This window comes from Leopardus geoffroyi, chromosome E3 (assembly GCF_018350155.1).
Source record: "Leopardus geoffroyi isolate Oge1 chromosome E3, O.geoffroyi_Oge1_pat1.0, whole genome shotgun sequence".
Classification (NCBI taxonomy): Eukaryota; Metazoa; Chordata; class Mammalia; order Carnivora; family Felidae; genus Leopardus; species Leopardus geoffroyi.
The window spans coordinates 19335069-19362363 of record NC_059340.1 but is presented as its reverse complement, the minus strand read 5'-3'; the positions used below and the strand labels follow the sequence as shown (position 1 = coordinate 19362363).

Here is a 27295-nt window from a genome sequence, read left to right as displayed (position 1 = left end):
ACACAGAATCCGAAGCAGGCTCCAGGCTCGGAGCTGTCGGCACAGAGCCCAACACGGAGCCTGAACTCATGAACTGCAAGGTCGTGCCCTGAGCCGAAGTCAGAAGCTTAACCTACTGAGCCACCCAGGCACCCCTGTTTGTTGGCTTTGTTTTTGGTTTTTTTGGGAGAGTTCAGAAAGACTACCTGACAGGCCACCTGGCTGGCTCAGTGGGAAGAGCATGGGACTCTTGATATTGGGGTTGTAAGTTCAAGCCTCACACTGGGTGCAGAGATCACTTAAAATCTTTAAAAAAAAAAAAAAAAAAAAGAAAGAAAAAGAAAAGAAAAGAAAATAGGGGTGCCAGTTTGGCTCAGTTGGTGGAGGGTGTGACTCTTGATCTCCGGATTGTGAGTTAGAGACCCATGTTGGGTGTAAGAGATTGCTTAAAAATAAAATCCTTAAGGGACACCTAGGTGGCTGACTGGTTAGGTGTCTGACTTCGGCTCAGGTCATGATCTTAAGGTCTGTGGGTTCGAGCCCCATATCGGGCTCTGTGCTGAAAGCTCAGAATCTGGAGCCTGCTTTAGATTCTGTGTCTCCCTCTCTCTGCTTCTCCCCAGCTTATACTCTCTCTCTCTCTCTCTCTCAATAATAAATAAACTTTTAAAAATTATTTTAAAAAATAATAAATAAAATCCATAAAAATAAATAACATTTTAAAATAAAATAAAATGACCACCTGAGAAGTGATCAATCCCTTTGATCAAAAGGATGAATAACCCCTCAACATAGAAGAAATGCAAATTCTTTTAAAATAAGTAGTCTTTCCCATCTCCTCCCCAGATTCAGGGCTGGGGAAGAAGAAACCGGAATCTTCTAGCACTTGCTAATGGATTTATAAAGCGGTCCAGTCACTGTGGTCAGCAACCTGGCACTGCTGAAGAGAGACCAGGCGGGAGGATACACGTTCAGGGACCGGTGATTCTACTCCTGGAGAGAAACCGGAGAAAAATCTCAGCCAGGGACCCCAACAGGCTCACTACAATGTTGCAATAGCAACATCCTGGGGCTGGAACTGGGCTGGGTTACCAGAGACAGAAGTCCTCAAATAGCAGTAATTTAGGCAGGACGGAAGTAGCTCCCCCTCCCAGGAAAGCCCAGAGGTCAGCAGTGGAGGACTGGTAGGACGCTGCAGAGAGGCTGGGGCCCGGGCTCCGTCTCTCCGTGTCCTGTGCCACCTGCACGGCTTCTTTCCCCAAGGTCGCCTCGTGTCCGCAGGGCTGTTCTACGTCCAGCAGCAGGAAGACAGCGAAGGAGAGGGGCTCCTGCCGCCCTCTTTGGGAAATGCTCTGCGAGGCGCGCCCCTCTCCCCCTTACACCCACCAGCCTGAACTGGCAGCTGGCTACAACGGAGGCTGGCTGTCCTCCCTCTGAAGTCTCCGTGCTTTCTTTGCTAAACACCGGGGTCTCTGTTACCCTGGAAGGAGTAACAATGGATGCAAGGTGACAACTAATGGACTGTCACAGGGGCTGGGGGGGGGGGGTCACAAAGACAGAAACCCTCAAGGAGACGCGAGGTGAATGTACTCCTGTTTATTTTGTTAAGGCCGAATACACAATTTTAACGTGTCCAAACGTATTAATGGACAAAGTAAGATCTGAAAAAAATGAGTTATGCCATATCGTGGATTATTTTACTGTTACAGAGGCTTCTATTTTTCTCACATTATAAGGTCAAAGGAATGCCACATTCCAACAAAAGAGGTTTTTAGAAGGTGACATACTTTCGTCAGAATTATACCACGTATCAGTGGCAAATTAATGGCTTTATCAGTAGACAGCGCTGAGAAGTCTGGCTCATTCTGTGGTGAAAATAAAGCCTGGATCTCATAGGCGAAGTTGAATGCAAATCGTTTAAAAGAAATATTCAATATTCAGCAGCCGGTACAGCCCGGAATCAGCCGATGCGAACAAATGTTTGCCCACACAGAACAGAGGCCAGCCGACGTGCATGGCGGGGTGGGATGGCCGGACCTCAGCCCTACTTAGTGGCCGAAACGTGCAAGGGCAAACTAAGGAGCCAAGAGCAGAAAATGTAAAATATCTAAACGACTTTTAAATAAGAAGTCAAAAAGCAACAAATGATACGACAAAATAGTCCACGCACCTAACATCCAAACTGAGAATTTCTGTTCGGTGAAGGACACCCCTAAAGGGTCAAGCACGAGCGCGGGTCCGCGAGCCCGTCGGCAGCCGTCACGGCAGCACACAGAAAGGGAGCCCGGAAGGCTGCGGGGCACGTGCGAAGAAATTCCCGGAAGTGCCGGTGAGCGGATGGATGTGCGTTGAATCACGGCACCACTTTCCTCCCCACAGGCTGGCAAAAGTTGGAAAGCGGGGCAGTAACAAGAGCCGGTGAGGCTGAGGAGAAACGGGGACCCTCCAGGGGGAGGCTCCGTGGCCATTCGTGAGAAAAATTTGGTAGAACCACAGGGAAATGAACCCGTCCGCCCCGTAATCCCATCCTGGGGGCTTATGTTGGAGAACCTGCCACGCAAGCGCGGAAGGAGACCCATGAACGTGTAAGGTGCAGCCAAGGTGCAGCCGAGGCCCCCCGAGGAACACCAACGAGTCCTTCGAGCGATGAATCCCACGTAGAACAAGCACCACGTATTGAGTGAGGAAAGAAACAGCACGAGATCTACAGCACGGCGCTACTGCACGTGGCAAAAGTGTATTCAACACACACATCAGCGCGTCTTACGAGGATGCGTTTGTATTCAAAGACGCGCGATCCGCACACTCGAATGGGTGCTTAGGCTGGCATGAGCAGGGAAGAGACAGCCGTGAAACCAGAGAAGCCTTTCGTGGACTAGCATCGGGAGATCCAAACAAAAAGAGCTCGAGGTGTTCAATTATGTCTTAAACAACGTGTGTGCCTCAGGAAGGTGCCTATAAAGGGTCCTGGGGTGAGGAAGACATCCAAAGCTGAGGATCCACTAGACCCTGTCTGCCTGGGCTTAAGTGAGCACGTGTGGGGCCTGGACCATTTATCTTCCTGCAGGCCGGGCAACCACACTCGTGTAGGTGCCTCAAACTTTACCTGCTAGCCCCCTGGGGCCACTGCTGGTCCCAGCTCCCAGACATCCCAGGCCTGGAATCCACACCCACCCCTCGTTTATTCCCACTCGCTCTAAATAGGAGCACTTGCATAAAAACATTTGCATAAAAACATTTCCAGGAAGGAAAGGGGGCTCGGTGGGAGTGAGGGATACCTTCCCCGTGTCCTGGGGGGCTGCGAACGCAGCATACCCAGTGGGCGGAGCCACAGTCCACCCAGGACGGCAAGAACAACCACACAACTAACCAAGTAACTAACGGCTTGAAACCAGGGTCAACGGGAGAGGGGGTCAAAGTTCGCTGCTAGATTTTGCTTCAGCTTAAAGATAAGCCCATACAGGGCCAAAAGGGGCAGCTGTCCTCCCCCAAGTCCAGGCCGTACGTCAAAACAGGGCGCGGGGTTTCAGCCCCAGACCTCAATGAGGTCCCCAGATTCCATGCCCAGATCAGCGGGCAGCTCCTTGCCTGAAAGCTTTGCCCCATCAAAGAAGAAGGAGAGCTTGTGGCCTGAGAGTCCCATGGCCTCCTCGTAGCGGGACATGAGGGTCTTGAGAGGAGAATCCTGGACAGAGAAGAAAAAAATGGATGTAAGAATTGGAAAAGATGGGGTGGAGGGGAGGGGAGGGGGTGCCTGGATGGCTCAGTCAATAGAACATGTGACGCTTGCTCATGGGGTTGAGCCTCATGTTGGGTGTAGAGGTGACTTAAAAATAAAATCTTTAACGGGTTGCCTGGGTGGCTCAGTCGGATGAGCGTCTGACTTCGGCTCGGGTCACAGTCTCACGGTTTGTGAGTTCGAGCCCCGCATTAGGCTCTGTGCTGACAGCTTGGAGCCTGGAGCCTGGAGCCTGCTTTGGATTCTGTGTCTCCCGCTCTCTCTGCCTCTCCTGCTCATGCTCTGTCTCTCGCTCTCTCTCTCTCTCAAAAATAAATAAGCATTAAAAAAAATTAAAAAAACAAAAAAACCTCACAATTAATAAAAAATTAATAAACATTAAAAATGTTTGATTAAAAAAAATCTTAAGAAAAAAAAGAATTTGAAAAGAGGGGCTGAGAACTTCTAGAGATGGACAGAGGACTCAGGACAGAGAGGACAAGGGGACAAATCAAGTCAGAGCCCACGGAGGGGAAGGCGAGTGGACAGAGAAGCTAGCACAGCCGGGTCCCTCTCTAGGGGACCGGGCCACAGAGGCTAAGGCTTAGGCTGCAGGCTCCGGGTCAGGTGGGTTCTGCAAGCCCCAAGCTCCTCACCTACCAATGGAGGCGTCTGTTGCAGTGAAGAAGACAGCCCAGATCCTAGAGTGAGGATGGCCCGAGCTGCAGGCCAGGCTCTCCCACTCAGCTCATGTGTGACCTTGGGCAAGGGCCCTGGTAAGTGTGAATGTGACCATTTCCCATTTCCAGATGGGAAACAGGGCCTTTGCGGATGTAATCAGGTGAAGTCAAGGGCACACTCGCTGAGGGTGGGCACCAGCGTCTGGCATCCTTGCAAGAAAACACACAGGCAGAGACACACAGGGAGGACACCCCGTGACGACAGAGGCAGACACTGAGGGAGGGGGCGGGCGCAGCTGCAGGCCAAGGAGTGCCCAGGACCGGCGGCCACCTCCAGGAGTCAGGAAGAAGCAAGGAGCGTTTCTGCCCGGAGCCTCAGACAGAGCACGGCCCCTGCTGAGCACTCAGCTTCGACTCCTGGCCTCTAGGACCGTGTGAGAATACGGTTGTTTTAAGCCACCCGGTTTGTGGCGTTTTGCTACAGCAGCCCCAGGAACAGACACTGCAAATTATCCCGCCTCTCTAGACCCGTGTCCCTATGTGTTAAATGAGGGCAACGACAGTGGTTTCCATGCAATGTCACCGTGAAGTTCACCAACACCCTGACTGGGAAGTTAATTATCTCTAGCATGGGGACTGTCACTCAGAAGCCTGGCGTTGTTGTTCTGTTTCATTGGTTACCGTCCAAGGGTCCTTTCCATTTTAAGCAGGAGTCGGGAGACTAGAGCAGAGGTTCCCAGCACGAGGGGGAGCAAAGCTGAACAGTGGGCTCTCCCCACTCTCTAGGACAGGCAGGAACCCAAACTGCTTGGGACTCGGGGGGAGCCACCCGCTGGTAACTGACCAGAGAGACACGGTCGGCAGACGAAAGGGTGAGGGGCCCGGATGGCCATCTCTCCCACTCACCGGAGACAGCGAGACTTCCAGCACCTGGTGTTTCTCCTTGCCCTGCACCCGCAGCTGGAGCAGGCGGGACATCTCTGAGGTCTCCGGAGAACTTGCTAGCACCACGCAGTCTGTGGGAGGCAGGATCGGGAAGCCAGGCTTAAGGGGGGACTGGAAGCAGGGCCCCCTCTGGGCCTTTTCCTCTATCCCCTCCCTGTGGCCAAAGCCTCCTCAAGGCTCCACCTCCCTGCCTTCCTCTCACCAATGATGTCAGCCACTCCAAGCTTTAGGGTCCTGGGAGTGGCAGTGGGGGACAGCTCTGTCTCTCCGAAGAGCAAAAGGATCCTGCTTGGGGACACCCCGAGATGGGTGGCCATGTGGTCCACCACACTCTGTAGGGGCTCCGACTGGCGAGGGGACAAGAAGCAAAGGAGGCCACCTCCTGACGTGCCCCGCCCCCCCTCCCCCCCCACGTTTCTGGCCTTGGCTACCCGCTGAGCTCCTCAGCTGGGAGTCCCATAGATTTACCTGGCAAAGTACAGAATAAAGTCACGTCCATATGGGGTTCGGGGAGGTAACACAAAGAAACGAAGCAGCCGTGGATTAGGAGGGAAAAGGGCAGGGGTGGGGAATGCGGCAAACTGGATCTCATACGCCCCCTCTAACAGGCCAGCTGTCCCCAGCTCTGGCTGATGGGTGCCGTGTGGGAGCACAGGCCAGTGCAACTACTCCTTCCTATTTAAGAGAAGCCAGGCAACCGGTCCTTTGGATGAAATCACTCATTGAGGTGGGTGGCAACGAACACACGTCTGAAAAGCATTCTGCGTCCACGGGACAAAAAAAGTAAGACGCGCTGTCGATAAAAGCCATGGGCTGCGTGTTCGCAAGGCCTGGCTTCGCTGCTTGCTGACACGTCGCTGCTGCTCAATAAATGGTTATTTCTGTTGTCACTCTTGTTTTGGAATTGGGCTCATCCCTACAAAAATAGTCGTTTCCACCAGGAAGCTGGGGGAGCTCAGAGTGAACGGGTGACATCTGTGACTAACACAGTTTAAAAGCAGGCACCAGGGGCGCCTGGGTGGCCCAGTCGGTTGGGCGGCCGACTTCGGCTCAGGTCATGATCTCGCAGTCCGTGAGTTCAAGCCCCGCGTCGGGCTCTGTGCTGACAGCTCAGAGCCTGGAGCCTGTTTCAGATTCTGTGTCTCCCTCTCTCTGACCCTCCCCCATTCATGCTCTGTCTTTCTCTGTCTCAAAAATAAATAAACGTTAAAAAAAATTAAAAAAAAAAAAAAAAAAAAAAAAAAGCAGGCACCAAGGGGCAGCACGGGGTCCGAGGGAAGGAACGGAGGAGGGGGCTACCAAGCAAAGCTTCTCAGGAGGCTTAAGTGGAGCCTTGAAGGGTGGGTGGGAAGTTTGCCGGAGAAGAGAGAGTGAGGGAAAGACAATCGAGACAAAGGGAAGAGCAAACCCAAGACATGGGGGGGGGGGGGGAGGCGGGGGGCGGGGAACCTGGAAGGGCACTGGCTGACTGGCTGGATGGGGAAAGCAAGACACGGTCCCTTCTGCCCTGACACCACACTCGCCCACAGGCAGCTCCGGGGATCCGTCTCCCACGGCCCTTCAGGCACTTACCATCCTCATGGGCAACCTGATCACATCAGCCCGGCACCTGATTTTCAGTGGGAAGAGCCGGGGGCTCGATGGAAGGGTGGGACCCTCCACTAGGACCACCTCATCCTCTTGGTTCTGGTGGTCTTGGCCCTGGTGCTGCTTGGGACTCAGGCAGGAACGGAGATCTTGCAGGCGTTTGTTCACCTCCCTGGGGTGCAGGAAGGACGGTGGGTCAGCCAGGGTGGGCCACCCACCAAACAGCCCCTCTCTACCCCGGCGAGCCCCCTGCCCTTGGTACCTTAACTTCTGGAGTGCCCGAGTATGCTTCCTGCTTTTGGTTCTCGGAGGAGGCGGAGACAAAGGAGAGGTGTCTTGAAACCTACAAAGAGAAGCAAGGGCTGAGACGGAGGAAGAGGAAGGGACCCCAGTCCCATGTGTCTCCTCCTGAGCTACCAAGGAGGTAGCTCCTTGGTCCTGGGCACCAACACGGGGAAGTGGATTATCAAGAGGGAACACCTTCCAGTGACATCATCCTGTGGACACGGGGAGGTAAGGTCAGAGAAAACCTGAGCCATCATTTTTATACCCACGGGACCCAAATATTAGCAAGGAAAATGCCTAAGTTTTAAGGTAAATTGCTTTCCTTGGGGCGCCTGGGTGGCTCAGTCGGCTAAGCGTCCGACTTCGACTCAGGTCATGATCTCCCAGTTCGTGAGTTCGAGCCCCCCATAGGGCTGTCCGCTGTCGGCACAGAGCCCACTTCGGATCTTCTGTTCCCCTCTCTCTCTCTGCCCCTCCCCTACTTAAAATAAGTAAATAAACTTTAAAAAAATGTTTACAAAAAAACAACTTCATTCCTCCCTGAGCCTCAAGACTCCCTCCATCCCTTCTCCTTACCCTTTCAGGAGCCACCCAAGGATCCTGCCCACCTCAGCCCACGCCTCCGGCTCCCCTTCTGCTCCTGGGGTCCCAGTGCCCCAGCCTCACTCACAGAAACACCTCCTTTGTCTTCTCTTCTGCATCTCTACTCCTCAGCTTCTTCTTCCAGGGGGAATCTGGAAACGGGACATCTTCAGCATGCGGACTGCTAGAATCTGCCATATCGGCCTCTGGGAACAAAGGAGGACAAGTGGAAGGGGTAGGCTAAGAGAGGGCAGCGAGAGGCCAAGGAGAGGCAAGTCAGGGGCTTCACAAGGTCCTGAGAAAGCTGGAGACTGAGGGGTCCCAAGAAACACACACACACACACACACACACACACACGCATACAATAATGCTGGGAAAGTGCTCAAGGGGCAGGAGTCATAGGGTGCAGAGAAAACAATGAGCGGAGGTGTCTGAACCTCATGCTAAGGCACGGGCCGGCACGGAAGTGGGGACGATCGGAAGGTGGGCCACTCCAACTAAGTTATGATTAACTTAATCTCCTTTTTTGATCACATGCCGCCCACATATAAAATACACACGATCTAGGAAATATGTTATTTACTTAATACACACGTGTTCCTTATGACACATGCACATACTACCGTGTATGTGACAGAACAAACTTCAAACCACATGCTGGCAAAGGATGATTTTTTTTTTTTTAACTGTTCCTCTTATTTTCTTCCTGTACTGGATTGGATGGGCATAGACAGACCACGTAGGTATGGGGCAGGAGGCGGCATGGCGCAGGGAGGGAACGAGGTACGGAGCAGTATAGGCCCTCTGAGCCCATGTTTCTCAAATTTCTTCCATGTGAACATGATTACCACATTTTGTCATATCTCCGTAATACTTAGTATCTTTTTTTAATCACTCATTTTAACTACAACTCCTTATAACAGGAAACTAGAGGTTTATTCTAGAACACAGAAGCTCTTTTTTCATTTGTTTGCCATTAACCAAAGATCATCATTAACCATATAAATAAACACTGCAAAAACAAAGCAGTGATAATACATCCTAGATCGGTGGTTCTCGACCAGAGGCAATTTTGCCTCCCCAGGGATACGTGGCAATGTCTCGAGACAATTTTTGTTGTCATGATGAGGAGGCGGAGGGAGCCGGAGTGTGTGACGCTGGCCCCTGGTGGGCAGAGGTCACAATGTTGCTACACATCCTGCAATGCACAGGACAGGTCCCCACAAAGAATTACTCAGTGCAAATGTCAGTAAGGTCAAGGCTGAGCAGCTCTGTCCTCGATAAATGTGGCAGCCGGTAGACACAGGAGATTCTGCATTTCTGCCAAGCTCCCGGGAGACGCCTGGCGCACCCGGGCCTACATTTGAAGCAGCAAGGACAGAGGTACCTTTGCACGACTACGTTCCAGGTACCGTCCTGACCATACATGTAGCCCGAGAGAGGGCTCCTTATGTATACTCTCTAATTAATTCTCACCCAAATCCTCTGGCGTAGGACCACTATTACCCCTCGTTTTCTGATGACAAAACAAGGGCGCACAGCTACTAAAAGGTAGAGCTGAGATTCAAACCCAGGCCAGCTGGTTCCTAAATCAGCTGTTGATCACCCTACCATACTTGCTCCCGGTACAGAAGGCCTGGCCCAAGGTCTGCATTTGCCCACTGGGTCCCTTCCTCATTAAACTTGACTCCTATTCACTGCCTGTGGGTGGTTCGCAAAACATCACATCACTGAGGGAGGACCAGTTCTGATAAGATTCAAAGAACACCACGCTGGCTCCAGAGTGTTCCCAAGGGACTTGTTGCAGATGTACCACGATGTTACAGATTCTCAACCCCTCCTCCTCCCCTGCCCCCAGGAATACAGAAATCAGAATCTCTGGAGATGGCCTAGAAATCTGGAGATTAGCACACTCTTGTGCCTATCAGGTTGGGGGAAGGGCAGTTTGACAGCCCGTTCTGTGCCTCCTGGTTAACACTCATCTCATTTCAGGACAGAAGCTTTTGTCTGGCTAGGTTGAAGGAGTCATGCCTTTCCCTTGAGCCTCAGGAAAAATATGAACCGCAGGAGCGCCTGGGAATTTCTGGCGTCCGTGGGTGGCTCAGTCGGTTAAGCGTCCGACTTCGGCTCAGGTCATGATCTCACGTTCTGTGAGTTCGAGCCCCGCGTCGGGCTCTGTGCTGACAGCTCGGAGCCTGGAGCCTGCTTCGGAGTCTGTGTCTCCCTCTCTCTCTGCCCCTCCCCTGCTCACGCTCTCTCTCCCTCTTAAAAATAAATAAACATTAAAAAGAATAATAATAAACCGCAGAGATGTAAACTCCAGGAAGCTTCCTCAGAGAGGCCAGCACTGGGCTCCTCTCTGGAAGTCTGCTCCTACCTTCCTCAGCTTCTGGAGGACAGAGTTTCAGGAGGGACAGGTGATCTGGGATGAGATGAAGGCTGCTTTTCACCTATAAAGACAAAAGTGAATCAGTCCCAAGTCCTCCCTCTACTGAAAGGGAAACAGGATGACTCATCCCCTCCTCCAGCTCTCGAGTCCAAGTCCTCTCTGGGCGAGTTAGAAGCCCAGCTTCCACAAGATCCAAATTAGAGTACCCTTACTGCTACAAGCCCTTTCCCTAAGGCATTAGTTTTTCTTTTACGCTCTTACTAGGTTGCCAGCCATCCTGCTACCTTGGAATCCTGGGGAATCCCAGCTTCCTAGCTCACCCTCCCACCAGGGGACCCAGCTTCCTGGAGTCCCCAGTCTTCTCTGAACTTCCATGACCCCAGCTTCCTGGATCCTTAGCAATGGGCCCCAACCTCAAAACCCAACATGCCCCAAATCCCAGCCCCAGGTCCTGCCAGCCCCTCTCAGAAGCATAAGGGATCCCGGCCCCTTAGCCTCTCTCTGCTTCTGACACTCCAGCTCCCGGGAATCCCAAACTCCTAACACACTCCAAACCTCTTCACCTCTCCAAACTGCAGAAACCTCAGGAACCCTGCATCTCTCTGCTTCCAAGGCCCCAACTCCCGCGTCCGTTTAGTCCCCCAAGACCAATCCCAGAAGCCTAATCTGAGCAGTCCCTAGACCCAGCCCTTCTGCGTTAGCCCTCCCGGGGACCGCGCTGCACCTTCCCGGAGTACACCGGAACAACCGGTGCCTCCCCCGGATCCAGCAGCAGCCGCCGCCGCCGCCTGACCGGGGCCCGCGGGGCTCCGGCGGGCGGTGCGTCCGCCCCTTCGCTGTCACTGTCGCTGTCGTCCCGGGGGGCAGCCGGCACTGGGGGCTCCGGGTGAGGGACTTCGACCGAGTCCGCAGCGCTGCGCGTTGTTGCGACCTCCAGGATATCTTCGTCGCTGTCGCTGACCAAGTCCACAAACACCGAGTCCAGGGTGGGCCGGCCTGGAGACCGAGGGACGCGAGGACGCCGGCCCCAGCCGCCCCGGGACCCGCAAGCCCCCCGGCCGACACCGCCGCCCCGGGATCGGCGGCCCCGTTTCCTCACCGGCTCCGCCATGGCACACACCAGCCGACCACAGTCCACCGCCTCTAGACGCCTCGCCCGGCCCCCTTCAGCGACCTGCGCTCCTCATTGGGTAAACCGTCTGCTAGTCAACACCTCTCCCTGCCCACACCCCCTGGCACCTCCTCCCCGCCTTCTCATTGGTCGCTACATCCGCCCACCATGCATCCACCACTGAAACCAAGGCGCCAAAGATTCCAATCAGCCTCGGCGCAATCAGCGTGGCTTTCGATTCGTTCCGGCTCGCCCATTGGTCGTCTGCCTCTCTTCCTGACCAGCCCACTCCAGGCCCGCCCATTAAATCGACGCGTGTTCCTGGTTGGTGAGCGAGCGGGGCATCCTGGGAATTGTAGTCCTCAAGCCCTCCGACTACAAAGTGAAGGAAGACGGCCTCCGAATTTTTAGAAACCGCGGAATCAGGCTTTAGTCCTCTCCATTATCGCCGTTATCGTTTCCCGCAACTACGTTGTGGGCTCATTCCACTCATCGCCACCCCGACACACGCGCCCCTGCTCGGTGCAGAACCCACCCGGTACACACCCCCGGCCCAGCACTTCAACGCCACTCAACTCTGAACCACCTCCCACATCACACATATCACACATACCCTCCCTCACACCCGACTGCCCCCACAGACGGGCTTCACGCGCAGTGTTAACACAACACACGCCCTCGCGCAACACCCGCCCACAGCACACACCTAAGCCCAACACGCCTCGAAAACAACACCTGGTGGGACAGATCCAAGTGAAAAATGAGAGGCTTGATTCTCCCTGTTGAAAAGAAGGGGTGTGACTTCCCTCTCTCCCACGTTTGTTTCAGAATTTCTTTCTTCGTCCTTTTAAAATGATTGTAAATCTCTGTTGTGGTTAAATAAGCCTCTTGCAAGTCTCAAAACTCAGGACTCCCGGGGGCTGAAAGCCATCTTTTTGAAATGCAAACCTCCTAGCGATAGATGATAGATCCAGATCTCCCAGTTCCTGGGAGAGGGATTAACAGCCTCACTTTGGTGGGGGTCTTGCTATGATACACTAAACTACCTCAGGTCACTAATAGGCGAGAAGCTTGTTTCTCCCCTGGATATAAGCCAATAAACCATAATAAAGTTAGGATGAACTAGACAGGACTAAGACGGTGGATTTTGAAATTTTTATCTTGAAAACAGGACAAGGGGTTGTACCTGCTTGGCTACCTGTAGAATTGCTTGTGTGAAACTGAAGGAAAACAACAACAACAACAACAACAACAAAAACACCTTATTCAAAATGAAGTTGGGGGACAACTGGCCAGCTTAGTGGGTAGAGCACGTGACTCTCCATCTCCATGTCCTGAGTTCAAGCCCCACGGTTGGTCGTAGAACTTGATGTGGGGCCACCAACCTACAGGTCAAGAAAAGAATTCTTGAGATATTCTGGGTGCAAAGAGGTGCTTTATTATAGCAGGGGACAAGACCCGTGGGCAGAAAGAGCTGCACTTTTGCTGTATGAAGCTGGTGATTATATGCTTAATGCTCAAGAGGGAGGGGACATGCAAGTATGAGATCATAAATGTTTTCTTTGAATTTCTACTCATAAACCTCTCAAGATTTCTCTTATCATTCAGTTCGATATTAACTATGGGTAGGTTGTACAGGCAGTCATGAGACCCTTTAAGAATGTAGCAGCCATGGGACACCTGGGTAGCTCAGTCAGTTAAGCTTCTAAGTCTTGATTTCGGCTCAGGTCATAATCTAACGATTCATGAGTTCGAGCCTAGCATGGGGCTACTCGCTGACAGTGTGGAGCCTGCTTAGGATTCTCTCTCTCCCTCTCTCTCTCTCTCTCTCTCTCTGCCCCTTCCCAGGTCACGTGTGTGCTCACTCACGCTCTCTCTCAAAATAAATAAACTAAAAAAAAAAAAAAAAAAGAATATAGCAGCCAGCACATATTTGAGCCTCATCAGAATTATGTAGGCTTTGGATCAGCCTTCCGGGCTAAAGTTGAACATTGTCTGTTTTATCCCTCATCAGAGCTTACCAAAAAAAAAAAAAAAAAAAAAATGAAGTTGGGAAGCCAGAGGTGGGGAGCTCTCATATCCTACCACTCCTTACAGCCTTTTCCAGAACCAGCAAGAGACTTAAGTTGTATTTGCAAGAGGCAAGAGCCTACCCAGCAGGAGATTTTCTCCTCACCCAGCAGGAGCCCGGGTCAATGTGAGACTGGCACAACTCAGCCAATGAGAAGCCCCTATGCTTGGAACCCCCAGTTCAGTCCAATGAACTCTGTTTATAACAGCCATTCTCCCAAGGCCCCCTCTTTTCCTCTATAAAACAGCGGTTCCTCTCCAGCCTTACGTATAATTTTGTCAGAGCTTACAAGTCTTAAGTGGTATTTCTCTGCTATTCCTGAATAAACCTATTTCTGCTGGGAAAAAATAACTGACACTGTTACTCTCATTTTTAATTTATTTTTTCAGACCGAGAGAGAGAATGAGCACGAGGGAGGGGTGAGAGACAGAGGAAGTGGGGGAGAGAAAATCACAAGCAGGTTCCACATTCAGTGTGTAGCCCAACACAGGGCTTGCTCCCATGACCCTGAGATCATGACCATCGCCAATATCAAGAGTCGGATGAGCGCCCTTAACAGTTTTATTCTTTAAAAAAAAAAAATTTTTTTTTAATGTTTACTTATTTTTGAGAGAGACAGAGACAGAATGCGAGTGGGTTGGGGCAGAGAGAGACGGAGGCACAGAATCCAAAGCAGGCTCCAGGCTCCGAGCTGTCGGCCCAGAGCCTGACGCGGGGCTCGAACTCACGAGCTGTGAGATCATGACCTGAGCCGAAGTCGGGCGCTCACCCGACGGAGCCCCCCGGGCGCCCCAACGGTTTTATTCTTAAGGTTAACACCTGTAATGTACATACCATTCTGGTTTAATGCTTCCAGTAATAAAGTCTGTTTTCTGTCTCTATCACCTGGGTGGGGGGTTTCTGCATTGGAAGAAGATTTTTGTTTTTTCACACCAACACACCCACCGACAGCATCGCGCGCCTCGGGAGCTACATATCCTCCACACATCTACCTTACTGGCAACTCCTGGGCATCATGCGACACCACACCTCCCACATCACCTCCAACCGTATGGCCCCTGACACCTCACCCGCGCCACACCTCACACACAGTACAGACACAAACACACAGCCAGCAGGTGGTGCTGTCTACCAGGGGACAAAGGCACCTCAGACCCAGGAGACGGGATTCCAAGGACCTCGCAGTCCCAGGAGATCTTCAGCCACTCTTGGTAGCCAGGCTGAGGGCACAGAGATTGCACCAGAAACCCTTCGGCCAGCCTCGAGCCCCACCTCGAGGCCACTGCAAACTAGGGAGGCAGAGGGTAGCCCTGAGGACCTGGAACTTCCCTCAAGCCTCCTTCTTCTCAAACCTTGTTCAAGAGCTGTAAGTGGTCCAGCCCCTGCCAAAAAATTGGGTCCTGTGGATGTGGAGAAGCTTTGGAGTGTGACTTCCTCCTGGGCAAGGCCCTACACCGGAGGAAGCCCCCGTGCAAACGATCTTGGTGCCCTCTGGTGCCGGGCACACGGTAGGCTCCTAATAAATGCCGAATCATAATAAACTAATATTCAGCGTGCTTGCTATATCACCGTCGTGAGCTTTACATCTAAGACACACTAAGGTGGGTAAAATCACCCCTATTTTACAGATATCCGAACCACAGCACAGAGTTTGAGTCACACAGCTAGAGAGGGGTGAGCTAGGGTGCAAACCCAGATAGTCTGACACTTTAAAAAAAGAGGAGGGGGGCCGCCTGGGTGGCTCAGTCTGTTGGGCGTCCCATTCTTGGTTTGGGCTCAGGTCATGATCTCACGGTTCCTGAGTTCCAGCCTCCCGTCAGGCTCTGTGCTGACAGCGTAGAGCCTGCTTGGGATTCTCTGTCTCGCTCCCTCTCTGCCCCTCCCCTGCTCTATTTCACTCTCTCTAAATAAATGAATGAACTTAAAACAAAAACAGAGAGTCCGGGGGTGCCTGGGTGGCTAAGCCGGTTAAGCATCTGAAATTGATTTCAGCTCAGGTCGCGATCTCAAGGTTCATGAGTTCAAGCCCCGCGTAAGGCTCTGCACTGAGCACAGAGACTGCTTGGGATTCATTCTCTCTCTGGCCCTCCCTTGCTTGCGCTCACTCTCTCTCTCTCTCTCTCAAAATAAATAATATAAACATTTAAAAAGTTAAAGGAAAAAGAGCAGACGGTCTAATTCTGGAGCACTGGGCTGGAAGTGGCACTCCTCTGTTTCCCAACTTCTGTCCACACTTCCCAGGAGCGGCTCCAGCCTGTGCGCTCTGAATCTCAGGGCTTCCTGCGTGGTCCCTTCACTCCTCCTTCCCCACTTATTTCTGGAGCTCCTGATCTTTGCCATCTTCCGGCTAGGTACCAGGGGCACAGAGAAGACCCCGGCATGGATTTGCCCTCGAGAAGGCAGGATGTTTTTACCCGGAGTCACGTGCTCGAATGCTTCAGGCACAGGCAGGAAAGTTCAATGGACTGAAGCAGGTGGATGAAAGGTAATAGGGAAGGGTGGGGATTATGGCGATTTGGAGAGCTTCTTTTGACTGAAGGGTAAGGTGGGTGTTTGAATGCTGAGCTAGATCTGGATTTCTTATTCTTGCATTTTTTTCTTTGCCACAGAAACTCTATTCCAAAATGGAAACCCCAGGTAATGCTGGAGGTACATATCCCACCTTCCACACTCCAAACATATACTATGCAAGATATAGGAAGTTTGCTTTTATTTTTAAGATTTTGTTTTTAATTTTTTTTTCAACATTTATTTATTTTTGGGACAGAGAGAGACAGAGCATGAACGGGGGAGGGGCAGAGAGAGAGGGAGACACAGAATGGGAAACAGGCTCCAGGCTCTGAGCCATCAGCCCAGAGCCCGACGCGGGGCTCGAACTCCCGGACCGCGAGATCGTGACCTGGCTGAAGTCGGACGCTTAACCGACTGCGCCACCCAGGCGCCCCTGTTTTTAATTTTTTTTATGTTTATTTTTGAGAAAGCATGAGCAGGGAAGGGGCAGAGAGAGACGGAGACAGAGAATCCAAAGCAGGCTCTGCCCTATCAGCGCAAAGCCCAGTGTGGGGCTCGAACTCACGAACCATGAGATCATGACCTGAGCTGATGTCGGACACTCACCCGACTGAGCCACGCAGCCACCCCTAAATATTTTATTTTTAAGTAATCTCTACATGCAACATGGGGCTCAAACTTACAACCCCGTAATCAAGAGCTGTGTGCTCTACTAACTAAGCCAGCCAGGCACCCCTCTTCTTTTTTTTTTTAATTAAAAAGAATTTGGGGCGCCTGGGTGGCGCAGTCGGTTAAGCGTCCGACTTCAGCCAGGTCACGATCTCGCGGTCCGGGAGTTCGAGCCCCGCGTCGGGCTCTGGGCTGATGGCTCAGAGCCTGGAGCCTGTTTCCGATTCTGTGTCTCCCTCTCTCTCTGCCCCTCCCCCGTTCATGCTCTGTCTCTCTCTGTCCCAAAAATAAATAAACGTTGAAAAAAAAAAAAAGAAAAAAAATTAAAAAAAAATTTATTTATTAAAAAAATTTAATGTTTATTCATTTTTTAAGAGACAGAGAGAGACAAAGCACAAGCAGGGGAGGGGCAGAGAGAGGGAGACACAGAATCTGAAGCTGGCTCCACGTTCTGAGCTATCAGAACAGAGCCTAACGTGGGGCTCAAACTCATGAACTGCGAAATCATGACCTGAGCTGAAGTTGGCCACTTAACCAACTGAACCACCCAGGCGCCCCTAAAAAAATTGTTTTAGATGTTTATTTTTGAGAAAGACAGAGTGTGAGCTGGGTGGGTCAGAGAGAGAGGGCGAGACACAGAATCTGAAGGAGGCTCCCGGCTCTGAGCTGTCAGCACAGAGCCTGACTTGGGGCTCGAACTAATGAACCATGAGATCATGACCTGAGCCAAAGTCAGATGCTCAAGTGACTGAACCACCAAGGCACGCCTTCTTCTTCTTTTTAAAATAGATATCTGAGCTCAACAGCAACACAATCTTCCTGGTGCTAGAAATAAAGAAGGAAATCAAAGCCACAATGCTGAGAGGTGGCTGAAGTCTAGCACTCCACGGGGACGCCGAGATCCCTAGGATTGGGGTTTTCATACCCACAAGGGGACAGAGGTCAAGCTGAGACCCCAGGGACAGCAGAGAAAGGAAACTGAGTATCTTGCCCAAAACCAGGAGCTGAGAAAGGGCTGGGCACAGAAGACAGAAAAAAATCCACCCACGGGCCCTGGGATGCAGAATGGAAGCAAGTCACCCAACAGACAGTGGAGGGAAAAAGTCACTGCTGGCCCCCAGGCAGTGGAGCCCAGGAAGCTCAGGAGAAACGTGAAGAAGTCAAAGAGACCTTGACATCACCATGGGGAAATTCAACCCATTATACGGATAATGGTAACCACACCATGCCCCCTCCCTAATGCTATTAGACAGTCGGGGAAACTGAGGGTCCCTGAACTTAAGTAAGTTACCTAAGGTCAGTTAGCAGGAAGTATTTAATTTCCCCATGACTCAGGCTTCCCAGGTGTAAACAGAATAATTTTAGCGTCCCTTCCTCAAAGGATTGTTGTAAGGATAAAATGAGATGCTACCTGTAAAGCACTTATTAGCACAATGCATGGCACAGAATAATAGTGTTAACACACAGAAAGTAAGTTGTAAAGGTTCAGAGATAAAGAAGGAAGACGGTCTCAAAATAACAGGGCATTGCGAAGAAAAAACGGGTACATTAAGCAAAATTCTGGCAATAAAGTGTGTAAGTACTGAAAACTCTAGTCAGTCTTCTATAGCACATTGAACCTTCTGGAGCAGGAGAGGGACTGGGTCTCCAGTCTGGCACGGGGCTCCTCTGTCTCCCTCTCTGTCCCTCCCCTACTTGTGTGCCCGTGTGTGCGCACAGGTGCACACGCTCTCTCAAAAATAAATAAACATTAAAAAAAATACTTTTAAAGATTAAATAGTTAACTGGTGTTGGAACGTAGGAGATGCTCAGTAAATTTTTTTTTATGTTTATTTATTTTTGAGAGAGAGAGCGTGCGTGCGGTCAGGGGAGGGTCAGAGAGAAAGGGAGACAGGATCTGAAGTAGGCTCCAACTGTCAGCTCAGAGCCCAGTGCGGGGCTCGAACTCAGGAACCATGAGATCATGACGCTGAGCTTAACCAACTGAGCCACCCGGGCACCCCAGGAGATGCTCAGTACATGCCAGCGATGACTGCCAACTCCTGGATGGCTTTCTCTTCACTGGGCACCCCCAGCTGCTGAATGAATGGTGGCTAAACAACTGGATGAAGAGAGCGGCAGGCAAGTGAGGGCAACAGATGCAGGCCAAATCACAGGAGGGAAAAGGCCCCATCGTACCCAGGATGCAGCTCTCCGTCCTCTGCTGGATTCGAGAGGGGAGTACACACATCGTCACCTTCCCTCCCCCTCCCATACAAGGGCATTTACGTCATAGGATTAGAAGAAGTCACTGAATTTATTTGGAGTAAGTAAAGGGAGCCAAAGTTTCATTGGTACACACACACACACACACACACACACACACACACACGTGCGCTCACACACACAGATATACACATCCGAGTCAACGCTGCTCCAGAAGTCGACACTGTCTGCTTGGGGTCCCAGATTTCAGAATCCAGTGTGGATCTCGGGGGCCTAAGGAGGCCCAGGCTATGTAGAAGAAATGGTGACGAGGAGGTTCCAGGAGCCCTTCCCCTGAACCCCAGGCCTCGGGAAACCTTTCCCCTCTCCCTCCCCGAGAACCACATCCACCCCTACTCCTCCCCCACTTTCTCCCCCTTCCTTAGAGGGCATTTCCCAGCTCACCTGGAAGGAATCACCTAGTGCTCCAGGCGCCCATGCGGCCCCCTCCTCCCCATGCTGGTTCTGGCCCATTGGGATTGTCCATGTTCTCATAAGAGTCTGCATCTGATCAGGACGGGGAGGAGTAAGGTACAGGTGGAGACAGAGTAGACTGGGAGGGGGTAAGTCTCAGAGGACAGCAGGGACAGCAGGAGAAGCACCCACCTTCCTCATGATTAGGACCCGGCTGGGCCCGAAGGGAGCGGAGCTGGGGGGCTGCATACAGGATCCCTCTCATATCCTCGTAGGACTGGGACCCTGCGTGGGCAGGAGAGTTGGGAGGCCTAGCGCCATGCTGGGGGCTTGGGGAAGGGAAGTGCGGCCTGACATACAGAGGGAATCTGAGAGGCAGAGGAAGGTGGAAGGCTTGATCCGTGGGTACTAGGAAGGAGTGATTACGGTCAGGTATGGCTTAGATTATAATCCATGTCAAGAACCCAACCGGAAGAAGTCAAAGTCAGAGTCACAGTCACGAGGAGGTTGTAGAGACAACTGGGGTCAAAGCTGCCGTTGGCGCTGGGGCTGCAGTGAGGTGGAGGTCAAAATCCAGGCTGGAATCGGATTGGGATCAGAGCTGATGTTCACAGTTGGGGATGGGGTAAATACGGGGATCAGGATTGGGGTGGAGGTTAAGGTTAGGAGTCCATCTAAGACCAGGAGTAGGCCTGGGGTCGGAGTCAAGGTCAAGGTTGAGTGTGGAGTCAGCGCTGAGGCCAGGTCAACCCAATCTGGGCAAGGCAGGAGGGTCCCTAGCCATTTCTCACCAAGAGAGGTTGCCTCCCTGCTGGGATCCCAGGCAGACCCATGGGGGCTCAGGAAGTCTAGAGAAGGAAGAAGGAAGTTATTCCTGCTGGCCTCCAGGTCACCCCCCCCCCCCCCACACACACACCTACATTACCCTGACCATCCTCACACATACCTGCTGTCCTGGCGACTGGCTGGGCCAGCTCTTCATCCTCATTCTCATAAGACTCTGCTGCTGCAGGAAAAAAAGAGAACTCCAGAGACCACTCCTGCCCTGTAGGGGCGCCACAGCCCTCTGGGTCCTCCCAAGTCGCTGAGGCCCCGCATGGACCCCAACTGACCGCTGGAGAAGGAGTCTTCATCCCCGGGACCCAAGGCGTCGTCCTCAGGGTTCTCATAGCCGCTGCCATCTGGTGGAGAAGGAAGCGGGTCCAGCGAGGGCCCAGAGCCCGCCGCTGAGAAGGTGGGGCAGCCGCGGGGAGCGCAGTCTTACCCTGGGAGAGTTGGTCCTGCCCGAGGTTGGAGTCATTCTCGTAGAACTCGGAGCCCTCCTCACTGTCCGGCTCCTCATAGGCTTCTCCTTCCTCTTCTTCTGGGCCTGGGGTTTGGGGACACAAGTGGGAACCGAGTCACAGCCCCCGCCCCCCCCCCCTCCAGGCCCCGGTCCACTCTTCCTGACACAGACCGCTCCCACACGCTCCACGTGGGGACCCCTGCCCAGCCCCGCAATCACCTGCTGGTGGCGGGCTCCGGGGCCCCGCGGCTCCGACCTCCTGTACGTCGCTGCGCGGGTTTCCATACGACTGGACGGCGGCCCCCAGGCCTGCAGCCCACCTTAGGGCGCGTCCTGGCGGGAGGAACGTTGTAACGGAGCGGGAGAAAAGAGATGGGGGCGGTCAAGGCTAAGGGTCTGCGAGGCTGGGCAAAGGAGAGGAAGCTGCGGGCTCGGCGGGGCACTGGAGGCTGTGCCAGCTGGGGGCGTGGCCTACGTCTCCGGGGAGGTGCGGCTCTCGGAACTGGACCTCGGGGCCCGCGTCCTGGGGGCGGGGCTGTTAGCCCTGGGGCACCGCCACGGCGCTAGGGGCGGGGCTCCAATCTGGGCGGGACCCCGCGCCCGGGGGCGGGCTTTTTCCTGAAGGCGGCGCTCGGAGCTCGGGAAGGCCGGGCCCTCAGGGGATTGGAGTGACCGGGGAAAATGGGTGGGGTTCTAGCTTGGAGTCAGAGAGCGGGCGGTGCCTCCTACCCGTCCCAGAGGTGGGCGTGGGAAGGGAGAGCACGTTCCCGTACTGATTCTGGGCCCCGCTTCCCGGGGAAGGCGTCACTTTGAAGAACCTGGCGAAGGAAGAGGAGTTGCACAGTGAGGCCAGGCCCTTGGAAGATAAGATGTAGCCACTTGTGTTTAGCTCCTGTGTTCTGGCACAGCCTATTGAGGGGTTTGCGATCACTCCAAGGAGGTCTTCACAGAGGAGGTAGCTTTGGAGCTGGGCTTTGAAGCTTGGGCAGTATTTCAACGGTAGAGAAGGGGGAAAGACATGCTGAGCAGAGGAAACAGTAAGCGCAAAGCATAAAGCAAAAGTGCAGGAATGGGAGACTGCGGGTGCGCTCGCATCGTTACCTTCTGGTGGGATCGGTCATTCGCTTTCTTTTCTTCCTGAGGATCAGGGCTGGTGGGAGTTAAGAGGAGTGATCAGAGGAGGCAGGGTGAAGTTTTGCGGGGCACCGGGGAGGCCACTTGGGTCCATGGAGGGGATGGGGCTTCAAAATCCAAGGGGCCCGGTAACTTTGGAGGGCGGTTAGAGGAGTTGGGGACAGGACTGGAGGCCTGTGGGGAAGGTATGCGAGGGGAGAAAGATGGTTGGTTGTCAGACTGGCCAGTGTTGGCTGTCCTGAGGAAGATGGGGTGGGTTAGGCAGATGGGCTGGGGGACACGACTCACCTCTTCGAAGATGAACAAAGCTCACCAGGGAACCCAGGCAGATGATCAGATAAAGTAATGGCACAACGGGGACTTTCCAGCCACCAGCCTCCAGCAGCCAGTGTCTTACTGACAGGGAGAAGCAGGTATGAGACGAGGGCCCCAGGCTGGCATCCTGCCTCCCAGCCTCGGGACCTCAAAGGACCGTAAATCTTGGGAACATGAGCAAGACACAGGTCCTCAAAATCACAAGCTACAAGGAGAGCTCTTCTCCCTCCCTCTGAGGTCACAGACTGTGCCCCAGAGCCTGACATGGGGCCTGGGGCAGTATCTATTGAACAAACCATGACTATAGTTAGACTCTATGTTAGGATTAAGGGGAGCATGTTAAGGACAGTCATTTTCAAAGCAAAGGACAGAGTCAAGTTCACAGGGTTAGAGGTGGGAAGCCACAGTGTGATGGGAGTGAAAGTTGAGGCTGAGTTTGAGAACTGTGGTTGGGGTACCACAGGATTGTATTAAGGGGGACAGAATGGGCAGAGCACTTGTGACTGGGTTGATGGATGGGTGAGGAAAAGGAAAGATACCCAGATTCCTGGCTTTGGCCTGTGGGCAGGTGGTAGTGCCCTTCACTTACACAGGGACACCCAAAAGACTACACTCCAGGAAGTTGTGGGGTTTGGCTTTGTGTCTTTTGAGCCTGCAGTGTCTATGGAACATCAAATGGCAGTTCCAGGAAATGGCTGGGTGTGAGGGGTATGGAGCCCGGAATCGAGTCACTAAGGCAAGGTGGCCTCAGGACCCATGGGAGTAGAGGAGGGCAAACAGGAAGAATGGGTAGACCAGGACGAGAGGGTGCTGACGGTGTAAGAAGAGGCCTCAGAGCTCCAACGGTGAGGATTGGGGAGGAAGGAGGACCCTGTCAAAGCTTATGGGAAGGAGCAACCAGTAGGAAGAGAAGACCCAGAAAAGTCGTGATTTGGAAACAAGGGAGGACGGAGATGGAATCAGTGTTCAGTATGGAAGCTGGGATTTGGGATGAGTCTGGTACTAGCTCTCAGGTTGGGGCGCCAAGGTTGACTGGCTTCCAGTTCTTCCCAGTAGCCCCACACGGGTGCCCCACAATTGGGAGAAACTCTACCTGACTGGGCAGTGACCTTCAGCTGCATCTCGATGGTCATGTTGCCATGGTAACAATGATAGGTGCCAGCATCTTGAGCGGTGGCCTGGGGCAGCAACAGAACAGCCCCTCCCCTGAGGGTGTCTAGGACCCACATCTCTCTGACCGGGGCATCCTCCCTCAGGTTTAAGTGCAGCAATGAGATGTTATGCTTCTTGGGGCGCACGAGGGTCCAGGAGATGGGGCCTCTGGCCACGGAGGCAGGGGGCACCTCACAGGGCAGCCAGAATGTGGAGCCAGGGGCCACGGTGAGGTCTGGGGCAGGGAGAGCCAAGGCTAGGAAAGTGTAATCCTTGGGGGTCTCCTCCCTGCAAACCCTCCGGGTCCCAATCACCATCCCGCCTCCCTGGCACCCCCACTCACTGGCATCTCCCCAGCACCTTACCTTGGTTGAGGCTCTGGTTCAGACTGCCCCTGGGCAAGGCACATTCAGGGTCTGTCTCCCAGATCTCAGGGTGGCCTTTGGCCCACACGTACAGCTGGGAGCTTGTGGGGTAACCAGAAGAGGGCTTGGGGCCCTCTGAGGACCTGTTCCCCAGGCCACAGCCTGGGTCATTTAGGTATGAAGCATTCCAGCGGAACAGCTCCCCTGGGAAAAGACCCAGAACCAGATACAGACACATCCAGGAGAGGAAGAGAGACAGAGAGGGACAAAGACCCAGAGAGAGCCAGAGAGAGAAATGGAACTCAGAGACAGACAAGAGTGAAAGACATCTGGAACAGCTCAGGGTGGAAGTCACGAAGCCACAGGAGTTTTTAGGAGCCACCTAAAACTAGCTGCGTGCCTGGCCCGCAGACCCTCCGACCCCTCCCTGCAAATCTGTCTTCACTGCCGGACCATCCTCCATCCGTGGGGCCTCCCTCTTCTCATCCACCCCTCCCTGCCCTAGCCCAGACCTCACCGCTGCCCTCCACGCTGACTGTCCAGCCAGACTGCCAGGCCTGCTCAGAAGGGGGCCCCAGCTGGCACACGTAGAAGCCCCCCATCTGGTCAGAGACGTTGAAGATGAGGAGCTGGAGGCCCAGGGGCCCCTTCTGGATGCCCAGGCCTTGTGAACCTGGGTCCAGCTCTGACTGAGCCCCCTGAAACCAGGCCTGCTGCTCAGGGGGACCATCTGAGGGACCTTTGAGGCATGGCAGCTCAGCTTTGCCTCCCTCTGAGGAGAGAGAGAGAGAGAGAGAGGGAGGAACTCTTAGCCCCCTTCATTCCTCGCCCTGGGTGATAACCCAGCGACCCCACAAGCTGGAAGTGGATGAGCTCAGAGTCCTTCCGACCCCTCTCTGAGTTTTACAGATCATAAAATGAAGGCCCAGAGAGGATAGTTACTTGGTCAAGGGCACCCCAGCAGACCCAAGTTTCCAGCCCCAACTCCTTCCATCTGTACCCTTTGGACGTACCTTTAGCCTCCACCAGCAGTGTTTTCTGGGGCCTGACTCCCTCAGGGGTGAGGAAGAGGAGGAAGAAGAGGAGAAGAGGAGGTGGCATGGCGGCCAGACTCCCCGGGGCACCCAGCTTGGCCGCGCGGTGGATGCTGGGGGCAGGTGGGGGCCTGGGGGGCACTGAACCATGAGTGTCTGTGGGGGCGGGCAGGCGGGCAGGCAGTTCCCCCCCACACCCCCCGGGGGAGGAAGGGGCGGTCATGCCTCCAGTCCCCTTCCCTTGGCACCCCTCCGGACCCACAAAACCTGTCTCTACCCTGACACACTTTTATTTTCATCCCGACACCTCGCCCCATGTGAAATGAGCTTATTTGTGTATTCCTTTCTGTTCCTCCCACTAGAGTATAAGCCCTCAAGGCAGAGACTTGGTCCTGCTCACCACTGAATGCACAGTGCCCTGGGACAGTCTTGGCACATCGCCGGCACCCAATAAATATTTGTTGAATTAAGTGGCTCCAGTTTAGGGGCTCCCTCCTTCTCCCCCTCCCTCCCTTCAACCTCAGGCTCTAAATCATTTCCCTTCACACACATACCCCATTCATTCATTCAGCCGACACGCCTTGGGCCTCCTTCCCACTCTGTACAGCTGGCCCGTCACACGTACTTTGGGATCTGGCGGACTTGACTTTGAATCCTCCCCGTCTACCACTTGGCTAAGTTCCTTCATTCATCTAAGCTTTAGTTTCTTTCTCCGTAAACTGGGGACAGTGATAGCACGATGAAAATCTTGTTTGTGAAGAGGCAACAGGACAGCATGCGTGCAGCATTTTTCGCCTGGCGCATAGTAGGCCCTCAGTTAGTGAGAGACAGCATCAGCCAGCGGCCAAGGGCGGGTGCCAGGTTGCTACTGCAGCTCCCGCACAGCAGTCCTGAGAGATGACTGGTGATCAGTGCCCCTTTGCTTCCTGGGGAAGAACTTGGGAAGCCCCTGCCTGCTTCAGCTATGGAAGGAACCCATTTAGAAATGGGGAAATTGAGGCCCCCAAAGGGCAGGGTGTTGCCTGAGATCACACAGGGAGCCCTAGAACTCAGGAATCCTAACTCTTTTTTTTTTTTTTTTTAATTTTTTTTTTCAACGTTTATTTATTTTTGGGACAGAGAGAGACAAAGCATGAACGGGGGAGGGGCAGAGAGAGAGGGAGACACAGAATCGGAAACAGGCTCCAGGCTCTGAGCCATCAGCCCAGAGCCCGACGCGGGGCTCGAACTCACGGACCGCGAGATCGTGACCTGGCTGAAGTCGGACGCTTAACCGACTGCGCCACCCAGGCGCCCCAGGAATCCTAACTCTTAATCAATCTGTTCTTCTGCCCCCACTCCCACCCTGTTTCTCCCCTCCTTTCCTCTTCCTCCAGCTATCTGTCTCTCTGCATACATGGCTGTGTCTCCACTTTCACTCTGCAGTCACTCAGGGAAAGGGGCCAGGGACCCAGGAGACCTGCTTTCTCAGTTGCCAGTTCCCAGGCTCGTCTCGCTGGGCGGCAGCTTCCTGTTTGCTTCAGTCGAACCCCAGGGGACCCTCCAGCTGGTAGGGCCCCACTTCCCTTTGGTCGGGTTGGGGTGGCTAGGAGGGGGAAGAGTGGGGCATTGGGGAATCGAGAGGGTGAGGAGGCTCCGTTCGCTAGCTCCTCACTAGCTCTCCAGCTGCCTCCCCTGCACTTTCCCGCTTAGGACACCATAGGGACGGGGCTGCTCAGTCGGGTAAACATCTGACTCTTGATTTCAGCTCAGGCTGTGATCTCACGGTTCATGGGTTCGAGCCTCGCGTCTGACTCTGCGCTGACAGTGCAGAGCCTGCTTTGGGATCCTCTCTCTCTCTGCCCCTCCCCTGCACTCTCTGTCTCCCCAGATAAATAAACTTATATGTAAAAAAAGAACACTGTAGTGGTGTTTCCTCTACCTAAAATAAACACTCCACACCAAAATAAACACTCCACACCATGGCCTCCAAAGTCTGAGTGAGGCTGCACCTGCCTCCATTTCCCATCTCAACCCTTTACTACTCTGTTCCTCGCTCCAAACAAAGTCTTTGCACCTGCTGCTTTCCTTCCTGATCGCTCCTCAGCTTTTCACTTCGCTGGCTCCTTTTTACCCCTCAGGCCTCAGATCAAATGTTATTTCCTCAAGGAGGCCTTCCCTGACCCTCCAGGTACCTTTGATTTCACACCCCTGTTTTATTTTTTTTCCCAGCGTTTGCCCCCAATTCCCAAATATGCTTGTTTATTTGTTAATCTCTCAACTACTTCCTGCCCCAGACTGTTTCACTCTTCAACAACAGGAATCTTTACTGGCTTGTTCCCTGGCATCTAGTAGGTGCCCGTTAAGTATCTGTTGCATAAAAATGTGAAAATTAATGAAGGGAAACCAGGCCAGAAGGGGGAGCACTCCCGCCATAACCGTTCTACCTCAATTGTAGGAAGCATTGTCAATTACAGACCCAAGGGAAGAACTCTCCACAGGAGAGAATCATCCTCACAGGCCCCAACAGGAAAAGATGTACATTACATCTCCTACAAGAAATCGACCATCCCTGCAACTCAGCCAAAGAGAAACCATTATCATCCTGAATTCTTGCTTTTCTCCAATGAATTTTCATTCAATACAACCCCTCCCAACTTTTTTTTTTTTTTTTTTTAACACTTATTTATTTTTTGAGACAGAGAGCGGGAGCGGGAGAGGGGCAGAGACAGAGAGAGAGTCACAGATTCTGAAGCAGGCTCCAGGCTCGGAGTTGTCGGCACAGAGCCTGACGCGGGGCTCTCATGAACCGTGAGATCATGAACTGAGCTGGAGTCCGAGTCCG

The 27295-nt window shown here is 53.2% G+C and overlaps 2 protein-coding genes across 10 annotated transcripts; both read right to left on the bottom strand.

Moving 5' to 3' along the window:
- Positions 1 to 1559: 1559 nt before the first annotated feature.
- LOC123589762 (nuclear factor of activated T cells 2 interacting protein) lies at positions 1560 to 11329 on the bottom strand. Of its 2 annotated transcripts, none has more exons than XM_045462308.1 (8): positions 10891 to 11329; positions 10155 to 10227; positions 7865 to 7982; positions 7172 to 7252; positions 6895 to 7081; positions 5525 to 5669; positions 5284 to 5393; positions 1560 to 3664 (listed from the first exon to the last, which is right to left on the bottom strand). In XM_045462308.1, exons 1-8 carry the CDS (start codon positions 11275 to 11277, stop codon positions 3506 to 3508), a joined length of 1260 nt encoding a protein of 419 aa, XP_045318264.1. In that variant the 5' UTR covers positions 11278 to 11329; the 3' UTR covers positions 1560 to 3505. The 2 variants fall into 2 exon arrangements, with proteins under 2 accessions (XP_045318264.1, XP_045318265.1); XM_045462309.1 differs by having other exon boundaries at positions 11266 to 11296.
- Positions 11330 to 18805: 7476 nt separating this feature from the next.
- Positions 18806 to 24618, bottom strand: CD19 (CD19 molecule). 8 transcript variants are annotated; one of them, XM_045460669.1, is made up of 15 exons: positions 24451 to 24595; positions 23955 to 24209; positions 23438 to 23641; positions 23014 to 23307; positions 21894 to 22001; positions 21573 to 21621; positions 21201 to 21289; positions 20691 to 20804; positions 20451 to 20555; positions 20299 to 20367; positions 20133 to 20189; positions 19978 to 20034; positions 19379 to 19471; positions 19178 to 19279; positions 18806 to 19021 (listed from the first exon to the last, which is right to left on the bottom strand). In XM_045460669.1, the coding sequence occupies exons 1-14, from the start codon at positions 24536 to 24538 to the stop codon at positions 19188 to 19190; spliced, it is 1674 nt and encodes a 557-aa protein (XP_045316625.1). In that variant the 5' UTR covers positions 24539 to 24595; the 3' UTR covers positions 18806 to 19021; positions 19178 to 19187. The 8 variants fall into 8 exon arrangements, with proteins under 8 accessions (XP_045316625.1, XP_045316624.1, XP_045316623.1 ...); XM_045460668.1 differs by having other exon boundaries at positions 18806 to 19006; positions 20133 to 20192; positions 24451 to 24594; XM_045460667.1 differs by having other exon boundaries at positions 20133 to 20192; positions 24451 to 24590.
- Between the last annotated feature and the right edge of the window lie 2677 nt (positions 24619 to 27295).

Excerpts from the sequence above, each read along its gene's own strand:
- LOC123589762 (XM_045462308.1), bottom strand. The coding sequence starts at position 11,277 with ATGGCGGAGCCGGTGAGGAAACGGGGCCGCCGATCCCGGGGCGGCGGT. Across the intron at positions 10,228-10,890 it reads TTCCGGTGTACTCCGGGAAG|GTGAAAAGCAGCCTTCATCT; the intron begins GTGCAGCGCGGT and ends TTGTCTTTATAG. Across the intron at positions 5,394-5,524 it reads TGGAGTGGCTGACATCATTG|ACTGCGTGGTGCTAGCAAGT; the intron begins GTGAGAGGAAGG and ends TGCCTCCCACAG.
- CD19 (XM_045460665.1), bottom strand. The coding sequence starts at position 24,538 with ATGCCACCTCCTCTTCTCCTCTTCTTCCTCCTCTTCCTCACCCCTGAG. Across the intron at positions 24,210-24,450 it reads ACTGCTGGTGGAGGCTAAAG|AGGGAGGCAAAGCTGAGCTG; the intron begins GTACGTCCAAAG and ends CTCTCTCCTCAG. Across the intron at positions 20,368-20,450 it reads GCAGGACCAACTCTCCCAGG|ATGGCAGCGGCTATGAGAAC; the intron begins GTAAGACTGCGC and ends CTTCTCCACCAG.